This window comes from Acanthaster planci, linkage group LG03 (genome assembly GCF_054643075.1).
Source record: "Acanthaster planci isolate LZ-2023a linkage group LG03, COTS_SCS, whole genome shotgun sequence".
Taxonomy (NCBI): Eukaryota; Metazoa; Echinodermata; class Asteroidea; order Valvatida; family Acanthasteridae; genus Acanthaster; species Acanthaster planci.
The window spans coordinates 19,836,703-19,860,636 of NC_141779.1; the positions used below are offsets into that span (position 1 = coordinate 19,836,703).

At 40.2% G+C, this 23,934-nt stretch overlaps 1 protein-coding gene across 1 annotated transcript; it reads left to right on the forward strand.

Moving 5' to 3' along the window:
* The first annotated feature begins 1,576 nt into the window (after positions 1-1,576).
* LOC110991022 (aldehyde dehydrogenase, mitochondrial-like) lies at positions 1,577-23,934 on the forward strand. Its single transcript, XM_022256089.2, has 14 exons — positions 1,577-1,912; positions 7,696-7,800; positions 10,835-10,975; positions 12,006-12,085; positions 12,810-12,859; positions 14,799-14,860; positions 15,409-15,537; positions 17,475-17,588; positions 17,885-17,987; positions 18,563-18,747; positions 19,263-19,427; positions 19,878-20,035; positions 20,884-20,998; positions 22,067-23,934. The coding sequence occupies exons 1-14, from the start codon at positions 1,787-1,789 to the stop codon at positions 22,097-22,099; spliced, it is 1,566 nt and encodes a 521-aa protein (XP_022111781.2). The 5' UTR covers positions 1,577-1,786; the 3' UTR covers positions 22,100-23,934.

Sequence of the window (23,934 nt, forward strand, 5' to 3'; positions counted from 1 at the left end):
GCTACGATAACCCGCGCCCCTCTCACTCTACACTCCACACAATCAATTTATACCAACCCCGAAAAGTATCTACACCTGAACATTACTACCTTCCATTACAACCACAAGAATGAACCAACAAACGATAACCGCGAAGAGAAAAAGTGAATCACCATAACCATTGTATACAAAAGACATCTTATTGTGAATTCGACAAATCAGGGCTAGCTAAAAGGAACGGCGTGCGTGGAAGCTATTACGTAACAAGTTCGATGGTGTCCGCGCGAGGTAAAATAATGAAACACGAAACTTTGTAAAAAAAATACAGGCATAAAAAAGAATTTGACAGATTTGAATGTTCTCCACATCCAATTCTTTGTCTTTTTGGTTGGATGATCGTCGATCGGACAAGGTCATCCTTTATTCACCCAACCCCGTTCCAACTATTCCACTCGTTCCACTCTTAACTTTAATTGGAACACATTCCGGGAAAAAATATTGAAATTCTCATGGTGGCGGCCGTACTCTACTCCACCAAACTTAAAACGTAGAGACGACATGTATGGTTAGGCCCCTCCCCTATCATACACCTCCCGGCGCGGCCTGCGCCTGCCTGCGCTTGCCTCTGTATCTGCGTTGGTATGTTAGGCGCTCTCGGTCGATCTGCACCATCTCGCGAACGCATTGCGCTATCAGTAGATATTGCATGAATTCTCCAACTTTACTTCCCCCTTTGGATACAATCTTCAATAAACGTAAGTAGAAACAAAGGGCATTTAGCTGATGTCAAAATTATTGTCAAATATTATTGAGCAACAAGATCGATAGACCGCTTGAAGATCGCGCGATCGTGGATATCAACTATTAGCGCCCAACGCCTGGTTGCGCATGACATAGGACGCCTCCAACGACGGAACCAAGTTAGTTTGTTTTAAAATTTGTCTATTGATTAGCGTTGAGTTTGTAAAAAAAGAACCGGCGGCCAAAAGGGTCAAAATTAATTTTACAAAAAATAAAGTATATTATACGGTAGAACCAAATTGGTTTCAGAATTTATTTCTAATGATTTCTGTGAATTTCGTTGTTAAAGGTTGAAGTAAACTGTTGGCGACCTTTGCTTTCGACCATCTGTTTTTTATCATAAATTTCGTACTTTGATTTACTGTTGTCATTTTGGGAACTTTTGGAGGCATATTGTTTTCAAATGTTGGATGTTTATTCTGAAATAAATTCTTTTATAAATTTTTGGGTGTGTTTGTTTTGTGTTTTATTATTTACATTTTAATAAGAAAATGTTGTTCGCCCTTAATTGTTTATTTTTGGTGAAACTAATTTTAGTGACATATTACTGTTTAGTTTGCTATTTAATTTTTTAATAATTTGTTGTGTAAATGGTTTGTTGGTGTTTGTTTTTGTTTTATTGTTAAATTTTTAACATGTTTGTTTTTTGTGTTATTATTAAATTTGTAATAAGAAAATGCTGTTTGCTCGCAATTGTTAATTTTTGTTAAAATGATGTTTGGCCTTTTTGGCCGCCCATAGGTGGTGGCGCTTTTAGTTGTTGCGAATTGCCGGAAAATTAGTGTGACAGCCAAAGACTCGACGGACATAAGCTAGCTGCGCCACACTAGTCCATAGAGCTAGAGCTCGGGCCGGCCGAGCTTAGTGGATTGCTGAACTCTGCGTGGATAACACGTCTGATCATTAACTTTAGGCACCAATCCACCCGAACTACCGTGCATCAGAGTTGCAGCCGACCGACAACTGAACTGAAAAGACTGTGTTGACGTGGATCTGTTGACCAGACATGTTGCGAGTAGCTGCTAATCGCCTGCTGTCCACGGTGGGGCGTAGCGGTCATTTGGCCCGATGCTCTCTGTCCAGCGCAGCCCTTCCACAGCCGCAAACCAGCCCAGACATCCACTTCAACAAGGTAAGTGCGCGTACATGTACTGCACATGTATGATGTACACAATGTAGCAGCTAGACCGTGTGCTTTACCGGTCAAATTGGGTTCACCTTAGGCTGTGGAAAGAGTTCCACACATCACTTGACACCCATTGCATAACCCTTAGGCTGTGAGCATGATGAGGCCGTCCTGGAAAAGTGGCTTTTAAGTACATCACTACATGCTTAGCAACATTTTCTCCGCTAAAATTGACTTTTTAGAACATGTTATCAGTGAAGTTATCACTTTCTGATGCCAAATATTACTGCAAGGGAAAATCAGTAATGTCCATGTAGGCTATGATTGTCGTGGGACCCCCTAAATCTAGGCAATCCTATTTCTACACACTTACCTTTCAGTGAATGTTTTGTGGATGCGTGCTGTATTAAACAACCAGTGGTCACTTGTCATTTGTCCAAGTTCAGAAGTTTTGCAAAAGACCCCAAAATGTTGAAAATTAAACCTGCGATGTTAGTTTATGTGTGAAAGAAATAAACGACCCTTTTTACGGCAGATTTAAATAAATACTAGAGATTGTGTCGTGAGTCCCCACCAAAAATTCAGAAATCTTTGTGTCAGGGTACATGTAACAGTTCATCCTTATTGTCTAGTATACAGTACATGTACTGTGCTTTTGACGTGTCATGTGATGTCATAATAAAATTAGTTGACTCATTGAAGCACTTCAGGGGTGCAAATAGGACCCTTCATTTATATTTTAAGTTTCAAAATGTTAAATTTTTGTTTACTTTGTCAAGTGAGTGAATATGAATAAAAAGTAGTGGCGGATCCATTTCTAGTGTTCATTTCTCATTCTTTCCCCCAGAAGAGAGACCTAGATTACCATGATTACTTGGGTTGACACTGGGTTGCCCATATTAATGAGTAAAGGTAAGGCCATGAGAATGAATATCCAGGATTTCCATCCACCCCCCCACATACATGTACCGCTGAAACAGCCGCCAAAAAATTTCATTATTTTGGAAAAAGTTATTATTTCAGAAAAACCGTTGTTTTTTCTCGTCAGGAATGGTTAAAAAGTGGCTGAAAAGTAAATCAGGAGTTGGTAGTGCGCTCATAAACAAATGGCATGATGCAAGACAGACTGAGAGCTAGTCTACTTTCGAGGTTGGTTCCTTGCATGGACACGTACATGTACATGTACTTGTTATCAATGTGCGGTATGTACAAGTACACAAACTATAATGAAAAAACGCAAACTATAATGAAAAAAGCCTCATGGGTTTTCCAAATTGTCCAGATGGAAATCCGGGATGTTCATTCTCATGGCCTAATCAGTGGTGGGATGGGATATGCACCAACCTGATTAACATGGAAAGGGCACAGACAGAAACCCAAGGGTGTGGGCGGGGTGTGGATGGGGATGAGGGTGTTCAACTTGTGATGGTGGTTGCAGAGTATACAAGTAACAAAGAGCATGGCAGTAAGTTTTGGAATGGAATTAGGTCTGCCAGCCTGAGGAAGGTGTTTTTGGAGAACATTAAGACTATTTGTCTTCTCTTACACATTTATTTGTTCTAAATTATGATTACAGATTTATTTTTGGAGGGGCATTTTGTGCATGGTTAATATGGAGTCATTGGGTGTACAGAAGAGGGGCAGAACTCTCAAGGATATGGGGTACCATATTTAGTGTTGGGCTGGTGAAGAAGTAAATAAAAGGACACATTAAGGGACTTCACTTGTAATTTATTATGCAAGGATGTTTAACTGTCACAGACCGAGGAATCTCGTGTTATAAAAAGTAAAAAATTACCGTTCTTTGTTAAAATTCATTTCCCCATTACTGATTTAAGAAAGTTAATCGAATGGACTGGAAATGACTGGAAGACTTGAAATTTGAAGCGGTGTAAATTGCTTTAAAAATTCGAAGAATTGGTGAGTACAATGCTGTTGCCAAACACCAGGACTTGCCCTTTCAATAAATCTTGTGTAGCTCGTCTGGACCGCTGTAGATTTCAAAGGTCACCAGCTGCGTAGATTTAGACAGGAATTTTTATACACTCATGTGGTCAAACCCACTAAAAGCTGGGTACAAAAAGAAGTAACTTTGTGTGAATTGCTTCAACAACAGACTGTGAGTTGTAACAATAAAATCACCTCTAAAGAATTTCAACCATATTGTAGTTTTCTGGAAATCCTAATTCAAAGCCTTAGGTGCACAGAAAAAGGGGGATCGAAGATACTATAGCCTACAGGCCTATGGAACTGTATGCCTTAACACTACAAATATAACCTGACCATCCCCCTGATAAGAGAGTGGCGTGACTCTGGTCATAGACCATCAAAGTGGACGGGATGTACATGTATAACTAGCATTACATGTAGGCTGTTGTTTGACTTTGACTTCAACTCGAACTTGAAGTGAGTGCCCGGGGCAGTGGTGTGATGGTTTGGGAAGGGCTAGTTTAGGAGAGAAGAATAGCTTTTTACAAATTACTGGGACTACAGTCATGATAGTGTAAATATAAAGGTTGAAAAAAGTGATTATGGTGATGGTAGATTGAAATATTCTGAGTTCCTTGAATTGCACTGCCTTTGGGCTTCTACACAAGTATTCATATCATGATTAATTCATACATGGACACACTGCCACGTGCAATCTGCAAGCAGTAGTATGACCAAAAAAGTTCAGTTTTAATGGGGAAGATGTTGATGCATTCATGTAGAAACACCGAGAATTTTTCAGACCACGAGACTGCAGTCTTAAAGGGTTTGTGCACAGCAGGGTCTGTACATGTATATGGAACATTCTTTATCCTATAGCCATGGTAGCGGATGTTCAGTTGAAGAATAGTGAACATTAGAAAAGTGTTTTCATACATATGTATCGGTACTGGTAGCATAGCCTATAACCTGTAGCAGTCATTCCAGTGTTTTGCCACAGTTTTGATTCCTGCCGTAACATTGCTTGGAGAGTAAAATTTTCTTGAGAGTCAGTAGGGCAGAAAAGCAGGATACATTGTTCTTGTATCATTGCAGTCATTCTCCACATTTGAGTTTTAATTCATGTACATGTATTATGCTCATTTTCTCTGCTCATTTACTTAAGGTCAGAGTAGTAGAAAATTGAAGTACTGTACATATATACACAGAAAGAGCTGAGGGCCTTGTGATTGATAACAAATAACCTTTGGTCACTGTACATTATATGTACTGTACGTTACTTGGTTATAGAATATGGTACATGTACATGTACGTCATATGGCGGTGAGCCATTTTGTGTTAAAAACCTTTTCTCTGCCCCATTTTGAATATTTTTGGGGTGACCATACTCTTGTACTTATTAAGTTCCTTTACTGATTTAATTTTTATCTAGTTTTATTTTACACGTATTTTGATAATTTAATGAAGGTAAAATAGCCATTCTCTGTTCACTCTGCTGTTATCAGGATGTACATGTAGCTTTTATTGCAAAATTTATTTTAGTTTTGATATGTTTGCCTCATTTGTTATAGATACAGGTATGTGTCAGAGTTTAAATTCTTATGCTTAATATTGAAATAAAAGGATTGTTGGAAGACCAGTATGAATTTTGATTATGCGTAAGTATGAATTTGATAACTACAGACGCATTGTAAAAGTTTGTCAACTTTACTGCTGGAAGATGTACCGGGTATCTTAAAACCCTCCTATGCAAAGATGCATTCTTGACCCAGTCGTCCTACATGTACATCAGTCCAAATCAGTCAAGTGACATATGGTATGTCTACATGTATGGACTGCACAGGCGGTAGAAGGAATGTTTTACTGTTTCTTGACGGTTACAGCAAAAGGATGGTTAAATTTACTAATTAATTAATACTGGTATTTTGCAGATGGCAAACTTTTGGGAGAAAATTCTAGACAGATGTACCGGTTTGAAAGTATTCCATCTTCTTTGGTTTAATGTGTGTTCGATTATTCAAGGTTCTTAACCGTTAGCTTTGGAAACTACAGCGCACAAGTGGATTGAATGTACCTGCAAAGGCTGCAAGGTTGCTAACGCTACCAGGACTACAGTACAGCCACCAGTGTCTGGTGTTTCATGTGGATTTGATGGATTGTCTGCACAGTAGAAGCAGGCTTTCAGATGTTGTTCACCAAATGATTAATATTTCAAATGGGATTTAATTGTTTCATTTACATGTGAATGGATTTTTGCTATCATTTATGCCCCTCCTTTTGTTTTACTACCTTATGTCGTTTAATATTTTCATCATTTAATTTGTCAAAATAAACAAATGATGCCAGCACTGGGCCAGTAGTTGCCCTACATGTACATGTAGGTTGGCAGGGCTAGCCAGTTGGCCAAACCATGCCAGATTTAGCCATCCCTTGGCAATATATACATACACGTACATATGACTGCCGGGCCAATTATTGGGTGTTGCACGCATGGCTGGGTAAGCTTAAATTCTGGACAATTAAAAAACTGAAAATTGGGACCCTGAGAGGGTGTGTGTTTGTGCACATGGTACATGTACCAGTAGCAGTACGTCATCATTTAACTCACAAAAGGAAACTTAAGTTTACGGTTGATGAAACTGCAAACAAAAAAAGACTTAAAATTGTTGCCGTACATGTACAGTGTACCGTACATGAATTTGGAATCTTCCCTTTTCTATTTTTTTAATGTACACCCACCCGTGTGTTCCAATACTGTCAGGGTTGATGTTCACGCCTGTAACTCTAGGGTACAAAATGATGGACACAGTGCTTGTTAGCCTTGACCTGACAAGTGGAATAATTTGGCTGAATAATCACAATACCACACAACAAGCTATTAATTGATTGTTCATCTATAGAGAAGCAGTGGAACGATGCTTAATGTACTGGTATCGTGTTGTATTCATGCATGAGTACCAGTGGGGCAACCACTCCAACAGGTTGACCCTTCATGGGGGAGAGAACATTAATTAATTCAAAGAGTTTTCAGCATGACATATTGTACCATACACAGTAAGAAACTTGCTTTCGGTGCAAGTTCTCTCCTCGTGTTTTGAAAGTTTCTGGGTTTGGCATAAATTAGTGGCTTCCTTTACAGTTTGTCCTGTTTTTCTATACCTTTCATACGCTTTTGAGTTGGACAGCTGCATGCATCGGTACATGTACCGGTACATGCAGTTTTCGATCAGAACCTGTTGTCCAAGTACACCTGCACTGTACAGGTACCGGCCTGTTGTCCAAGTACACCTGCACTGTACAGGTACCGGCCTGTTGTCCAAGTACACCTGCACTGTACAGGTACCGGCCTGTTGTCCAAGTACACCTGTACTGTACAGGTACCCGTGCATGTCCCTTGTGGTTGCTTACCACAAAAAGGATGTTAATTGTAAAGTGAAGATAGATACATACATGTACGCGTATATGCCGGGGATAGGGTTCATGTACAGGTAGATTATAATTTTTCTTCTCATCCCTTGGCTTGTCATCGTTGGTTTAGCCAGGCAAAAAATCAGACCGAGTGTACATGTAGTGTACACATAGAAAGTTGCATACATGTCACATGTAGCTGCAACATTCTGATTTCAGTGACAAAGGTTTCGATGACTGCACTGTAGAATTATGTAGCGCGGACCCGAAGGGAAGTTTGAACAGTTTGAACAGATGTGCATGTAATGGTAGGAAGTTTGTTCTGTTTCATTTTGAAGTGTTACGTGGCAACCATTGTAACAACTAAACACCTCTGATAATTTGGTCTGCATAAATTAATGGCAGATGGCATAAATTAAACCACTTTCTGTTGGTTATCTTACTTGTAACAGCTCTTCATCAATAATGAGTGGTGTGATGCCGTCAGTGGCAAAACCTTCCCAACTATCAACCCTGCAACAGAGGAGAAGATCTGTGATGTTGCTGAGGCTGATAAGGTACGTACATGTAATCAAATTCATAGAGAACACGTTGCCTACCCAGTGAGTGTGCGAGTACATGTACATGTACGATAAACATGTACTGTACATACAGGTATGCCTTAAGTTTGGAAGCCTGATCAATTTAAAGCGGGTGTTTTGTGTGAGGTTACAAGTTCTCTTTTCCTTCGTTTAATTCATTTGGAAGCTTAACCAGTGGCAATCAGTTGATTTTATACACTACATGGAATTCATACACGTGTACACGTGTGTACATTGTACATGTAAGGAAATTTGAAACACACGTATAAATTTAGTTATTTTGTAAACTTGTCTTTTGAGGGTATGCACATGTATATTGTACCGGTGGTTATCTTTGAGAGGCTTATCCAAAATGTTCCAGGGGGCATTATATTCAGTTGATGTCATATCTGTACCGGTATATTGAGAATGACAAGTGTTTCAAGGTTTGGGATTTATCCTGCTCAAAGCAAAATTCAGATTCACAAAATGTGCAGGTACATGTACATTGTAGTGTTACATGTACAGGAAGCGTACCCGTACATCTCAAAAGTCAAGAGATTTAAGCAAGTTTAATGAAAGACAACTATTTTTGATGTAGACAAGTTATTGTTAAATTGGATCCAAGTTCATAAAGACACAGTAACTGTCACAGTGAATTTTCTGTACATTATGATTTTCACGATAACATGTACATATGTACATTGTACCTGACCATGGAAGTATTATAGTCCTGCCAGGGCCAACTTAAAAAGCTAAAAAGAGGTACCAAGAGGGTATTTCTTGGGAAGCTCAGGACCAAAAGAAGTGGATGTCACTCTCTGAATTGGTTCTCCCTGATCACAGATGCATACATGTATATCAGTGACTTCTAGTCAATCTGTTTCGACATGTAAATTCCTGCACATTATTTACAGTGTATGACAATTTGGCATGCTTCCAATATGCAGAACACTGATTTTACACCTTGCTTGGAAATGGTCAGATATTGCGTTGCTGGCAGATGCCGTTTTCTGTTTCCTTATTTGCTTTCTGCTCTTTAGTAGATAAACCTGAAGTTTTATTGTGCATCATATTTTCCTTTGCCTGTTTTGATTTAAGACCAATTAACATACATGTACGTAAATCTAACCTTTCCAAGAGCATACAGTACATTGCGCATGTCGTTCCATTCAGTGTAAAAGTTCACATTCCTCTGAAGATGAAGATGTACATGTGTGATGATTTATAGTACATTTAGGTCTGATATTCTGGGGACTCTCAATGCCTGCATGGACATGCGGACATTCTCAACTGAAAGACTACAGTACATGTACATGATACATGTACATTACCGGTACATGTGTGTGGTAGATATCATGTAGTGTCAAGTTAATGAAACTATTAAAAATGCCCCTATACATGTTGTAAAAGTTTGCATAATTGCCATAAATTAAAGTACCTACATGTTGGTGTGCATGTAAAATATGGGAAAAAGGCTTTTGACCAATTGATATAAACTTACATGTATATGTATGTGCATGTACAGAAATGTTATTTACGCTGATCAAGGTTTAAACATTTTTTTCAATTGCTATTTGCGTGTAATGTATATGCAATAGAAAGTGTAATGGCTCTCGTGCTAAAAAAACATGTAAAAATGGCAATTAAAAATATTAATTTTTTACATGAAATATATTTTCACAATATCAATTAAAAATAAGAGCTATTATAAAAAATGCTATAGACACAAACCAAAAAGAATTCAAGTTTTACAATATCACAATTCACCATACAAAATTATACGGATAATAATTCCACAAAATCACAGTTCACCATTTACATGTACCCACATTACAAATGTTCTTTCCTTTAAAATGTGACCCACCATCCCCAAACCAGGCTGGAGTAGGTAACTTCATAACCCTAAAATAGTGGAACTTTCACTCTTCAGATTTTCATGGGAGTTTCAGAGCTATCACTACCCGTAAGACGTTTTCTGCAAAGAGAATACGGACTTAAGCCTGGTTTGAGGATGGTGGGTCACAAATACCTACATGTATATATAAAGATATCAAAATAAAAACACAAAATGTGAAGACAAATAATAATATGTGTCAATAAATAAAGTGCAGAATCATGACATACAACTGACCACTTGAAATCACTCCATCCCTTTCAGTGCCCTTACTGCGCTTGGCTAGAAACTCCTCAACCTTTCTGTTTCACATTTAATAACTCTCTACCGCTTCTCTGACCTCAGTAACTCAAAAACGTGTTTGCTGGATGACAGTTGTCACTTCTAATACTAATGTGTCTTTTTCCTTAATCTCATGGCATATATTTCAGATACTGATGGAAGATCTTTGCCAACAATACAATGGATTCCTGATTTATGAAAATAGTAGCCTCTTGTTTGATGTATAATCTGCTCATTTGAAGCTCATATATACTGATATATATGTATATGCAGTCATAAGTATTGCAAAAGTTTAAGACAACCTTGAATTTTATTGGTATTTCTGTCACTGGGCCTGCATTACACCACCTCACTGAATGACTACTTCACATGATTTTACAGTGGTGCATAACATCAGTGTAGTGATATTCCCATTTGAATGAAATTTTTTTGCAAAGGCAGGTCTTGTATGACATTTTGTCTGCAAGGCAGCATACATGTAGGTAAAAAAAGGCCAGTCAGAAATAAGGGAGGGCACACTGAATATTAGACTGCTAACATGTCAAATCAAGGAAATGTAGTCAAAAATGTTCCGCCAAGGTTACACACTAAAAAGAACATACCGGTAAGTTGCCATGATTGATTGGTTTAAGTTTGGTTTTCCTTCAGGTTAATGCATTTTCTATGGGTGGTCCTAAACTTTTGCAAATGACTGTACATACATGTACATTCTACACCCTTACACATACATGTATTGTAGTTGTACTGGTACATGTACATGTACACTTTATGTAAATATAAATACAATTATTTACATCTTTTGTTTATTGGGGTCCAGATGTGCAGTCATATGATTTGTGTTTATTTTTTTAGGCTGACGTTGACAAGGCTGTTGAGGCAGCGTCTGCAGCCTTTGCTCTTGGGTCGCCATGGCGAACATGTAACGCTTCCCACCGCGGCTTTCTCCTGAACAAGCTGGCTGACCTGATTGAGCGAGACAGAGTCTATTTGGCAGTAAGGCCCCAGTTCTGCACTATCCTCATAGGGGCTGGCAAATGTAATGACGTCAGGCTTTGTTTACGTGTGCACTTTCCTCTATGGCACTGAGGTGGGACAAGGTCCATATATACCTGTACATGTATGTAAACAAAGCAGGACAGCATTGTTTTCTGTTAATTACATGTAAATGCTTGCACACAGAGTCTGTTGTTGATGATGCCATTGTTGTTGAAATGATTCCATGGCATACATGTACCGGTACATTGCCAGTTCCTTATGAGTGCCCTTTGTGTCAAAGGGTTTTTTCTTTCGTAAATTGTACATGTATCTTCAAGTTATGTTATTTTGCATTTGTTGCTTTCTAAATTTGTAAGGGTACTTATTTTACGGAAGGAAAAAGAAAGCTTAATTACATGTACATGTAACTAAGGTCAGTATTGACAGATACTGCACAATGTGTCCACTTAAGACTTTACCATACACTGTACGTACGCTGTACACACACATAATGCACTCTTATTTTGAGCACTGATATTGCATGATCATTTGAAAATGAAAGCCTTGCTTATTTGCTGTGAGTGAGTTGTCAAATTGCCTAGTTAACCCGCTCAAAACAAAAATCTTAATAAACATAGAAGTAGGATTTGTATTTTTCCCTCTCTCATGAATTTTTTTAGTTATTTGCATTCCTTGTATTTCATTTTTTCCTCAAGTTCATGTAAACCATGAAATTACCCTTGGACCCTTGTTATTAACTTGTACACGTGCATCCTATCCATACATGCCCCAAACCATGAAACCGCTTCGCACTTGGTCAAAACTAGAGAGAAATCCAATAGCCTACGGTGTCCACATCCAATATGAGAGGGAGACTCCTTATCCTGTCCGTACTACTCATGACAGATGATAAACCCAGCAATTTATCATGGATGAGAGTCTGTGTATAGGGTTCCAAAGGTGGAAGTTTGAAGTGAGAATTTAGCCAGCTGCGTGCCAGTTGTAATTTATGATCACCGAGTGCGTTGTGTTTTTATTTCTCCGGCAGAGCTTAGAGACATTCGACAATGGAAAGCCTTACTCTGCTTCATTCACTGCTGACTTGGACTTCACCATCAAGTGCTACCGGTTAGTTTATCGTGTTTAAGAAAAACGATGCATTCATTGTAAAATGTACATACAGTATATATCCTAGAAACTGTGTCCTGGTGCAAAGGAAAGGATGGATCCAAGTGAGAACTTGTTTTGTACATGTAGTTGATGCATGCCACGCACATGTTGCACAGGATTTATGTAGGGGAACACTCAAACATCTTCTCAACTTACGCTAAATTTTTGGAGAGAGAAAAAAAAGACTTTTCCCAACAATGGGATACTGTTACCTGTCTGGGACTAACTGATGTCATGAGCCACACTCATGACAGGTGGTTACCAGTTCTTCCTAAACAAATCAGTCCCATGAAGGCCATCTGTTAGTGGGTCATGCACTTTTCTTTGTTAAGGCATACATGCAGCCTACTAGTACTTAGTGACTTTTACCATGAGCTATGTACATGTATGTGCTACATGTACATGTACAGTACTTTTATTGGTCAACATACACTGTACTGTCCTCCCATCCATTCTTGGGGAAAAGCTGGGAACATACATCACCGAGTTTCGTGCCAGGCCCTGCTGGGCATACATGTACCGGTATATACTGTACATGTATGCTTTAGTATTTAGCCTAGCTGCCATGCACTTGTACATGTATATTACGTCTTTATACCCAACGAACAGGAAACATTCCCTCCATTGTGATTTCCACTCGTCATACCTGGTGTATGCCTAACACAATCTATTGTACCTGCAGGTACTATGCTGGATGGGCTGACAAGATTGAAGGAAAGACAATACCCATTGGTAAGCTTACCGTATACTTCAAAATAGATTCATGATTTTTAGACATGTATTTGTCCACATACGTGTATTCACTGTGTACCAAAATGTACTGATAATGTACAAGTACATGCTGGTTTATATGTACGTGTACATGTATGTACCCGGTACATGTACATGTACATGTATATTGCATTGATTAGTGAACACGCAGCAATTTGTAAGCCCTACACCATGGTCATTATAGCTGTTCACGCTCCGCAGCTACAAGTTCCGGGCGTGTAGTTTTATGTATCATACATTCGTGCAGACTTGCACGTAGTATTTCACCACCTGCCAATGCATGTAACATACATCGCCGTACCCTTTGTTGTTGACATGCTGATGAGACATTGCTGGGATCTTTATCTGGACCAGACGTTCGTGGTGCTTAAACTTTTGTTGGAAAACTGCTTTGTAATGTTGGACACTTGAATTTCTTGACAGTGTACTGTAACATTATCAAGTCGGGACAAAACTGCTGCATTAATAAAGATGAGGGTTGCTGAACAGTGAGGTTTGTTTGTCCAGCAGGAAATGGTTGTTATTGAACTTTGGTACTGCTGTTTTACTCTACTTGAATAAATTCTAATAACAATCACATCTGGCGAGATTTTCATTGGTAAATTTGTGCTATTATTTATTTCAGTTGAAGCCTAATGTTGCCAAAAATAAGGCAACATCAAAGTCTGTTTACACTGGTTCACCAGAATATTATATAATTAGTTTTTGTCTGTGGTATTGAACATCAATCTGACACCTGGCACACCTATACCTGTGTGGATAGCATTCAAGAGCAGTTAGTCTTACTGTGAACGACCTGAATGTGATTTCCCCACAAAAAATGGGAAGGTGTTTAGGATGGATGTGATATTGAACCTCAAATTTGTTTTTGCCATGGATTATCCCAAATCGCATCCGAGTCGGAAATCACATCAGGCCCTGTTGTTAACCATTTGCCGCCAGGGACTTCGGTTTTGGGCATTGTGTGTGTATACGCATGGCCGGGGTCTCCGAAATCGGACAAAGGGAACTGGGCCTTGTAACAAAAGACCGTACTCCGAACAAAAGACCAGGCTGCTGAGCATTACCGACATTTTTTCACTCTCAAAAGTAGAGATAATCCAGCCTTGTTTTTAACAGTATACCACGGTTTGGGGCATTTAGTGAGAGCAGGTCACCACCGGGGACAAAAGTGCTCCACCACCGCAGCGATGAGCCACACAGCACTTGAGCCACACAGCACCGCTGCACGCTAATCTGGCCCCTATTGAAAAGAGGTCAGCAGCGCACTGTGCCAGGTTCATAGACAAAAGGATGTTACATACATGTAACACCACACAATCTTCGCTCCTTTTACAAGGCTACAGGCCTAGCTGAAATGCTCGGGCATCAATAGATTTTGTCTGTCAGACAAGAGTGGCCACCAGACAGTAATTCGTGTGGGTGTAAACGTCCATTAATTGAAATGATGAATTCTGAAGAATTTTGGAAACTGAAAATCTTGAAACAGTCCCAATTATGTGCACTGCATTTTTCAAACCACCCGGCAGCAAGTGGTTAAAGTCTAACCATGATTTGATTTTAAACTTTCCTGGCTGTGATTTCTGGTGTGAATGTGGTATTGGATAATCCTTACCAAAATCACACCCAGGCGAGCCGCCTTTCTATTTTTATTTGTAAATCACATCCAGGCCATTCACATTGTCTTTATCTGAAGGTTGAGAAGGAACTTACATGTGTGTGAAACCTCTGCAGTTTCATTTCTTTGCCGAGTCCAAATTTTGGTTACGTTTCCTGCGTAGCACTTTTGTTTATCTTCCAGTACTGGTACATATATTTCCACACTGAATGGCCTCTTCAACAGTGACAGTTAATGGGTAATCACTTTCTAAATCTTGATTTCATGAATCTAACTTCCTAGAGGGAGATTTCCTCTGCTACACCCGACGAGAACCTGTTGGTGTCTGTGGACAGATCATTCCAGTGAGTGTATTCCAGTGTTATTGCAGGGCCTACCGTACGCAAAGCAATCAGATTTAAATAATGTCGTTGGTTGGGTTGATTGCATCCAGGAAGTGGAGATGACTATGGTTTTGAGCAGTTTTCAAACAATGAAAAACTTTACATCATGAGAGCTGAAACTTTACAGTGTTTCAGAAGTCTTATGAAGATGCCACATTATGGCCAACATCCCTGGTAAAGTTCAGGGATGTAATTTTTCAGACAAAAGCCTGCTTTCACTTGCTTTAGGCTTCTCATTTGAAATGTGGGTCATATTTCAGGCCATAACCAGGTTCGGCTAGGCTTCTCAGGCCATACTGTCAGGCTGTAGGCAAGAACCTGATTGTCATCCTTGAATGCTACCCCGGTAAAAATTCTTAACTTCCAACAAATTACTAAATCTTCCGGCAGTAGAACATTTCAAAGCACAACAAATGATCATATGAAATGATCTGTACCCACAAACATGACAAAAACCAGCATGTGTGTGACAGCCTCTTTTCTTTGTGCGGTTGCGTTGCCGTCTGTAGTGGAATTTCCCCCTGTTGATGCAAGCTTGGAAGCTGGCTACTGCCCTGGCGGCAGGCAACACATTGGTGATGAAGGTGGCTGAGCAGACTCCCCTAACTGCCCTGTACATTGCCGAATTGACTAAGGAGGTAATTTCACTGTTAATCTTGTACAAGTACCGGACTTGTAGTTGAGTCTGTCACAAGTCCTTTTACAAGTCTCGTCACTATTCCCTTCACAAGACCAGTCATCAGTAAGGGAGTCAACGATGAAAATGCTTTAGACTCAGTGCATTTGAACAGCTTGTTAATTGGCTTAAAACCGTATGACTTGTGGAGGACTAGCAGGGATTTGTAGGGGCTTACAATGCTGACTAGCGACTACCAATGCTGACAAGTACATGCATAATGTGTTGTAGGCGGTGTTGAAGACTGAAACTGCCTTGTCAGACTCAAATCACAGTTTGTTTGACTTGAGACTTGGTTTGACTTTTAAAAAATGACTTATGACTTTACTGGAATGAATGTGATCTCTTGACATCACTGGCCATCTTTTTTGAAAATAAACCCTCAGAAAAATGTAGATCATACATGTATCTATGCAAAAAATCCAACTTTCAGTGTGCAAAAGTAACACTTGGCAGCTTTCATTATACTGGTGTTTTTCACATGTACATGTACCCGTATCTATGAATATCAAGGTCTTAGGATTTAAAAATGAGACACAGAAGGCAGACCTTTTTGACACTGTATTGCAAGGCATGACAGGCCACATCATTAATACAGGGTGTCAGAGAAAGTTTACATGTATATACGTACACGTATCTTACATGTATATTATGACTCCAGCTTGACTTAAACAATTGATGTTGGGCGTGTGATTTTTCTTGTGCAAAATTGACTTCTGACTTCTTGAAAAGGAAGTACCAGTACACGTACCAATTGTCTCACAAAATACCTTTGACTCACCTTTGATGGTTTTTCTGCACAACAGCTGACGCACTATTTTTGTCATGCCCCAATTGTAGCATCAGTCCTGTAGTGTTGCACTTGGGCTTTGTTGAAAGATTTCTCAACTTGGAGCTGATTTCCTCGTTTTTCACTTCACACTCATGCCATTGGAAATTGAAAAACACTGTACAAAGTCTTGTATAAGAATGTAATTTCCTCAAAGTCCAAATTGCATGCCTGTCTCAAACATCTCCAAGTATTTGCAGCTCATACATGTACATGTACCTGGCAGAATTCATCAAAGATATGCAACTTGGCTTAGCCCAACTGCAGCGCTGTAGCTGTGGCAGTCCCTGCTCGAGTTTGAAAATCTGCCATTGTTTTGGTGTAAAATTTTCAGTAGTGAAGACATCTTGAGTACACAGGAGATCATGTACCCAGATTGTTGTTGAGCATCAGCAAGTTGTCCAGTTTTAACCACTTCCTGCCGGGTGGTATTTTCTTGAGCAGGACGAATTGCCAGGCTATTATCAAGATTTTCCCTTTTCAAAATTCTTCAAAAATCCATAACTTCATTTGCTAGACGCTAACACCCACACGAATGACTGTCTGGTGGCTACTCTAATCTGACAGGCAACCTCCATTGATGCCCTAGTATTTCAGCCAGGCCTGCCGCCCTGTAGAGAGAGCCCAGAGTTGTGAGGTGTTGCATAATTTCCTTTGTTCCCAGTGAATGGCAGTGTCGTCTTTTCAAACGCTCCTGGATTAGCATGCAGCGGTACTGTATCACTCATCGATGGGGAGCTGGAGCACTTTTTTCCGCGGTGCTAATCTGTGGGCGCGCTATGCCCAAAACAGAGATGTTTCAAAACAGTGATGGATTACCTCTGATAAAAGCAAGCCGAAAAATTATGGCAATTTCCAGCAGCAGGTCTTATGTTCTGAGTACAGTCTGTCGTTACACGGACCAGCTCTTTTGTCCATTTTGGGCAGCCCAGCTTTGTGTATAAACCCAAAGTGTCCGGATCCGGGATCCCCAGCAGCAAGTGGTTAACTACTGGACATGTGTAGTTACTAGTTAATGCATGTGCTCATGAAAAAAAATACTGCTGATGCTCTTACTGATTTTTCCCAAGGCTGGTTTCCCACCAGGCGTGATCAATATTCTGACAGGGTATGGACCCTCTGCTGGGGCAGCCATCGCTGGTCATATGGACGTGAACAAAGTAGCCTTCACCGGATCAACAGAGGTAAAGTTAAAAGCATGTCAATGCTGGGATTTGCATTTCAGCCATTCGCACAACTTGAATTTCTTGTCTAATATCCACCAAAGTTTGTCTTGGCTAGTGTTTAGTGTGGTTACTCGTTGGTTACCTTATTAGATTAAGTGCTCTGTGTTGAAATGGCAGCATCAAGCCATTAACTGCCTAAAGAGTTGAATGCTGCATGGGTTTGATTGTTGTAAATTGCTAAGACAGATGGCTGTTGACCTGCAGTATAAGTACACTGTCTTAACAGTGTTCCTCTTGTTTCTGTTGGTTGGCAGATTGGCCACTTAATCCAGCAGGCAGCCGGCAAGTCCAACCTGAAGCGAGTGACTCTGGAGTTGGGCGGCAAGAGCCCCAATATCATCATGAGTGACTGTGATCGTGAGTGTTGCCAAAAGATTTCACATGAATGTACACTTCTAATTTTTATCATGATGAGCACAAACAAGTAGTGTGAGATGAATATGCAGTGAGCAGGGGAGCATCATTGAGGTGATCCATATACGTCCTCAATTATATGTACAAGATGTCATCTTGCGTGTGGGATATGTTAATGGTGGGTGTTGCCCTTCAGTGACGTGCATGTATGATTATAGCATTGTATATTAGCAATATCCGAGGTCTCGTGAAAAAGTTACATGTATATGCTACATGTGACTACATGTATGATGGACTTGAACCTGCGACCTCCCGCTTACTTATGCAGACATCCTGTCATTTGACCACTGAACTTGCAGTGGTCAGTTTACTAGATCCTGATCTAATAGTGGCTGAGTTAAAGAGCTCTTGTATCTTTCTGGCAATATTTTGTCTGAACATAGTTTGTTTTGTCCACTTGTGTGGTAATTGGTACCCAGGTACATGTACCACATACATGTACATTCCTGTGTGCCATCGTGGTATGAGTACATTCACATGGTCTGGATGTTATAAGCCATTTATTTTCTGCGTTTCAGTTGAAGATGCTGTTGAGCAGAGCCACTTTGGCCTGTTCTTCAACATGGGTCAGTGCTGCACGGCCGGCTCTCGCACCTTCGTGGAAGACAGCATCTACGACAAGTTTGTGGAATGCTCTGTTGAGCGTACCAAGAAGCGGACCGTTGGAGACCCTTGGAACCCCAGCAATGAGCAGGGACCTCAGGCGAGTCATCACAGTTTATTGTTGTGCTTGTGGTGGTGCATTTTACACCTCAACAGTCTTGATGAATTAGATTTTGGTTTGTGACTGGCAGAGTTTACATTTGCACACTTTTGAAATCAGATCCGGTTGTTTATTTGCTCAGAGGTGAAGCGTACCATCACCAGTACAGAAAAGACAGACCAGTGGGAAGGGTTTTGATAGGGCCCGTTCAAGTGCCTGGCATTTGTTTGGTGTTGGCTGCGATAAGCATGCACCACCAATTTCTGTTGGAATGTGCAGTCCGTGCATGTACCCCATGTGTCAAGTTGAAACAGGCTCAGAGCAGATATACTCCTGTGCATTTCTTTCAAAACAGTAAGACAGCTTGGATGGGGACTGAGAAAATTTAAATAGACTGCTCTGAGTATTTTCCTCTGAAGAGCAAAATAGTGGAAAACTTCCGAAGTCTCACAGATTTCTATAGTTGCACATGTGACCTCCTGTTGACACACAATTTTCTGGGTTTGACTTGCCAGGTTGATGCAGAGCAGTTCTCAAAGATTCTGGGACTGATTGACAGTGGCAAGCAGGAGGGAGCCAAGCTTTTGACAGGTGGACAGCGTCAGGGCGACCGCGGCTACTTCATCCAGCCCACCATCTTTGGGGAAGTGAAGGATGACATGCGCATTGCCAGGGAAGAGGTATGTGGTGTCTCCCTCGACTTGGGACTGTTTCGTCACAATGGTTTTCGTCATAACCATAAAGCGTGTATTGAACAGCGTGTTAGGTTCACTGATCGTAGTAGCATGTCGGCTAAAATTCTGACCTGAACTGTACATGTGCGGGTAGGTTCCGCTGCGATAGCTGTATTTTAAACTTAATTCGGCCTTTTAAATTGCAAATGTGGTGAGCAGTGAGCGCAAGTTTTCACACTTACATGTAATCAAATTTCAGGCTAACTTGTCAGAAGCAACCGTACTTACCTGCCCAGCTTCTTAGACATGTTTATGCATCTGAGCATAGAAGTATGCTGGAGGAAGGCATACAGGTGTGTACTTGATGGAGTGGACAAAAAGAACTTGGACTTTCCGTACTTGGACTTATCCATCGAGTTTTCATATCCGTTCATTTCATTCATTTTGGGGAGACAGATTTTTGGACCTGTGCAGCAGCTGTTGCGCTTCAAGAAGTTAGATGAAGTCATCGAGCGTGCCAACCGCACAAACTATGGACTGGCCGCAGCTGTGTTCACCAAGAACATTGATAAGGCCCTTCAAGTGGCACATGGTGTCCGAGCAGGAACATTCTGGTAAGACCACTCAATCAACCCTCCCCATATAGTGTCTGGCACAGATACATGTACTGCTGCTTGTTCAACTCTCTGGCTGTTGTTATAGGGCCTATTGCTATGCAAATATTGACTAGACTACATGTAGTATCAGAGTGTGGGCAATAGTGCTTTTCAGGGCAACTAACGTGGACAGACCTGTAGTGGGCATTCTGTCCGTATTTCTGAGAGCAGGAGTCTTTTCCAAGTTCCCTTAACTGTTCTTCCTTTTGCATCTGACTATCCTGGCCTCAAAATGACTCAAAACGTGTTTTTGAGAAATGAGAATCCTTATCCGGCTTATTCAACACAAGGTTCACACAACTTGCATTATGTGGACCTGTTTTTAATGATTGATTGATTTATATCTGTTCCTCCCACCGCTGCGTTTAGCACCAATTACAGGATAAAGTGACAATAAAGAAATGTTCAGTTTTAGAGATGGGAAGAAAACCCAGAATGAATATTCCAGGGAAAACCCACAGAGTCAGGCAGGGACTGAAAACCCAATCCACATGCTGACCTAGGTGAGACTCGAACCCAGGTCGGAGGTGGAAGGCGAGGAAAGAGCCACTACACCAACCTGACTCCCCTGATTTGTTTTGAGGTCAACATGCATGCAAAAATGAAAAGGTTGGCATACCCACACGCGTAGAAGGTGTAAAGCAAGGACTTTCCATTGGTTCTGTGTTGCTTGTTTGACACCATTTTCCGATTTAGAACATTCTCCAAGTGGGGGTCCTGAATGTTCGGAGAATGTTCCCCATATCCTACCCTGAAGGGATTGTATTATAAGTTGGGCTTTTGTCTTGTTTTTTTCCTCCCTAAAGGGTCAACTGCTATGACATTTTTGACATTGCTGCTCCGTTTGGAGGCTTCAAGATGTCAGGCGTTGGTCGAGAGAAGGGAGAGGAGGCTCTGAATGCCTACACAGAGACCAAATCGGTGAGTAGCGGTAGCCCTTGTGTGCAAGAAAAAGGCTTGCAAATGACATACCAGCAGTAAGAATTTCAGGGCCTTCTGTTTAAGCCTCCTATGCCAAAGTCACTCTTTGGGTCGGTCAGTTGGTGAGCAGCACAAAGATGCACAGCTGCGTCACATTGTGCACTGCACCAATTATCCCTCACAGGAATGTCAGATTGCGCTGTTGTGCTGTCCAACAATTGTGCATCAATGTTTCATGTGCGTAATTGTGCAGTAAAGCAACTGCAGTGTGGGGGACAGACAAAAGAGCCTGTGTCATGTTATGCTAGCAGCCAACTGACACACTGGAGCTGTGCACGTGTGCGAGCAGTCTGTCTTGAGATCAGAAACAGGAAATGTATCTCACTAACTATGTGAAAGCATTAACACGGTGCATGCCACCCACATGTACATGTACCATTCCAGTGAGAAAGCCAGTGTTTGTGTAAGTCGCTCACTTTTTTTGGAGTTAGGGGAAGGTGAGGAATTTTTTGTCACAGTGCTTATAAACAAATGGAGGGTGACATATCTTAGTTGTTTCCAGTCACTGCATTCCTAGTAGTTTGAACATTGAAGCCTACAAGCGAAACTTACCTGTGTTGACGAAATGCACTGTAAATAGATAGAGAAAACTGACCAGGCTGCTGAACACTCTAAACTGTGTCCTCAATCAGTTAAAATATATATTTAGTTTGATTGGGCCCATCAACTACATGTGTTGTGGTTGTGTCTGACACCTTGTGCAAGGCGCCACTCGTAACTGTTTCAGGCACCAAGTTTTTCTGAACTGACATGTAATACAGAATTTGGAATTAACTTTGTTATGTGCAACCATTGCACACCAGTCTAATCCGGCTGATGTACAGATATACAAGTCTGTCAGGCCTGTGTTCTGATAATGACACACTCTGTTTACCTGAGCACTTTCCTGTATGGAGCCAGTTGAGCCCCATTATCCACTAAAACCATAGAAAAGCAGACACAAACATAGTGTTGTGTCATTGACTGCTTCCATCCACATTTTCTTTCTTTTTTCTTTCTCTTCTGTAGGTGATTGTGAAAATCCCTCAGAAGAACTCCTAAGTCTTCAAGTAATGCCAGCTTCGAAGAAGGGATCACAAGAGATGGTTGATGATGTCATAATTCAGATGTAAAAACAAATACCTTTGCTGCAGGTTTCATTTTTTGGAATACTTTTCATCATAACCGGTGACTGCTTGAGAAAGCACCCACCAGCCTTAACTGTTTGTCATGACATCTCTTGCAATGAGGTTGCTGCTGTGAAGTTAAGGCTGTGCTGAATATTTTTCGAGTTGTTAAATAGTTAGAAACTTTTAGTGGTCTGGCGCTCCAAAATGAAGAAGAAGCTAAATAGAATGAGAAAAAAACAGCTGTTCGGTATGCTTTTTTCCCAGTAGTATCATTTGCCGGAACCTTTTCTTCATTATTTCCTGCTAATGGAACCCATTTATGAAAAAGAGGATCGTCTACTGTGATTATAATCTGCACTTTTATTATGTGCATCGGTATTTCAAAGGCTGTTCTTGCTTTATTGCTCCAAAATCCTCCAGCCAACAGGTACATTATGGAGTATGTACATGTAAATGCACAATGAATGGACAGTCAATATGTTCAATGTCTAATTCTTTATTCAGCACAGCCTTACTTTTTCAGATTCTTTTTTCAACATTACATTAAGCTGGCAATGTAACTTGCCAACTTCAGACAGTGTAATGTGTTGTTTCTGTGACAGTTTCTTTGTATTTGGCATTCTTTATTTCAATGATCATTTAGATTGTAATGTACATGTACTTCTCTTCACTTCACCAACCTGCATGTATTAGATGTGTAATGAATTACTCGGAATGTGCTTGAAATAACACATTTCAGTGTTTACAGAGACGCTTGATTTTTGGCCTTGTTTTTTTTTGGGGGGGTGGATATCATTGTCAGAGATGCAGCAGAACCATAGTTTAATACTTTTAATGCAGTTTTAATGATATGAAAGATTTCACTGTTGCAAGCAATTGATAACAAGAACGAACTCCAGAATCTTCAATTTTCTGATTCTGTGGCATTTTATAATATTATAAGGTAGCAACATGAGTATGCATGGTTGGAATGACTTCGACAAACTCCATTTGTGCAAAGTCATGTTAACATGTACTGATCTATCCTTAGAGATGGGTTTTTTCTTGAAGTTTGCCAAGGGTCTTAATACAGTATCTTATGTTAAAAACAATAAGTGTATCAAATCAGTTGTTTGATTAATCTGAAACACATGTAGATTTTTCTTATGCCCTGCTGGAAGGGAGATAAATCTTATTTTTGTATTAAATAATACAGAATGGAATGCCAGAAAATCACTGTGAGGAATATTTTTAGAGGAATGTGATGTTTCGTGAATTGTATGTGATTTTTACTTCTGTCTAAATTTGGTTTTAATTTCCTGTACTTTTGTGCATACTCGTATACTCAATATCTGCAGTGATGTTTTTCCCACAAGGGCACTGTGTATGTTTAAAGAAGTTTAAAGTAATTTCGACTATGTTGCTTACAAGGGGAGGAGATTGGGAACATTTCCTAGAAGAAAAGTGAGGTACCTGAATTCTTGACGTTCAATAACATTCTCATTTATATCCTCTCGCTTCTGTTGTACCCTTGTCCCAAGTGATTGATAATATTTCACAGTATTCTGTTTTTAGAGGATTAGATTCAGGCATGTGGAACATGTATTCTCATAGCTTGGTTAATTGTATTTAATTGAGGACGAGTTTTCTTGGTTTGTTGGTGTTTGCTTTGAAATGTATTACCCGAGACTGATTTCTGTTTGACCGATCTTTGCATAATTATGTGTTACTACCGGCGGAAAATTAAAAACTGCTTTCATGTGAACACTCTTTTGAAGCACATTGAAA

What these genes read in the sequence shown, in the direction of transcription:
- LOC110991022 (XM_022256089.2), top strand. Translation starts at nt 1,787, where the DNA reads ATGTTGCGAGTAGCTGCTAATCGCCTGCTGTCCACGGTGGGGCGTAGC. An exon ending in GCAATGAGCAGGGACCTCAG is followed by an intron (nt 18,748 to 19,262) that starts GCGAGTCATCAC and finishes TTGACTTGCCAG; the next exon opens with GTTGATGCAGAGCAGTTCTC. An exon ending in CCTACACAGAGACCAAATCG is followed by an intron (nt 20,999 to 22,066) that starts GTGAGTAGCGGT and finishes TCTCTTCTGTAG; the next exon opens with GTGATTGTGAAAATCCCTCA.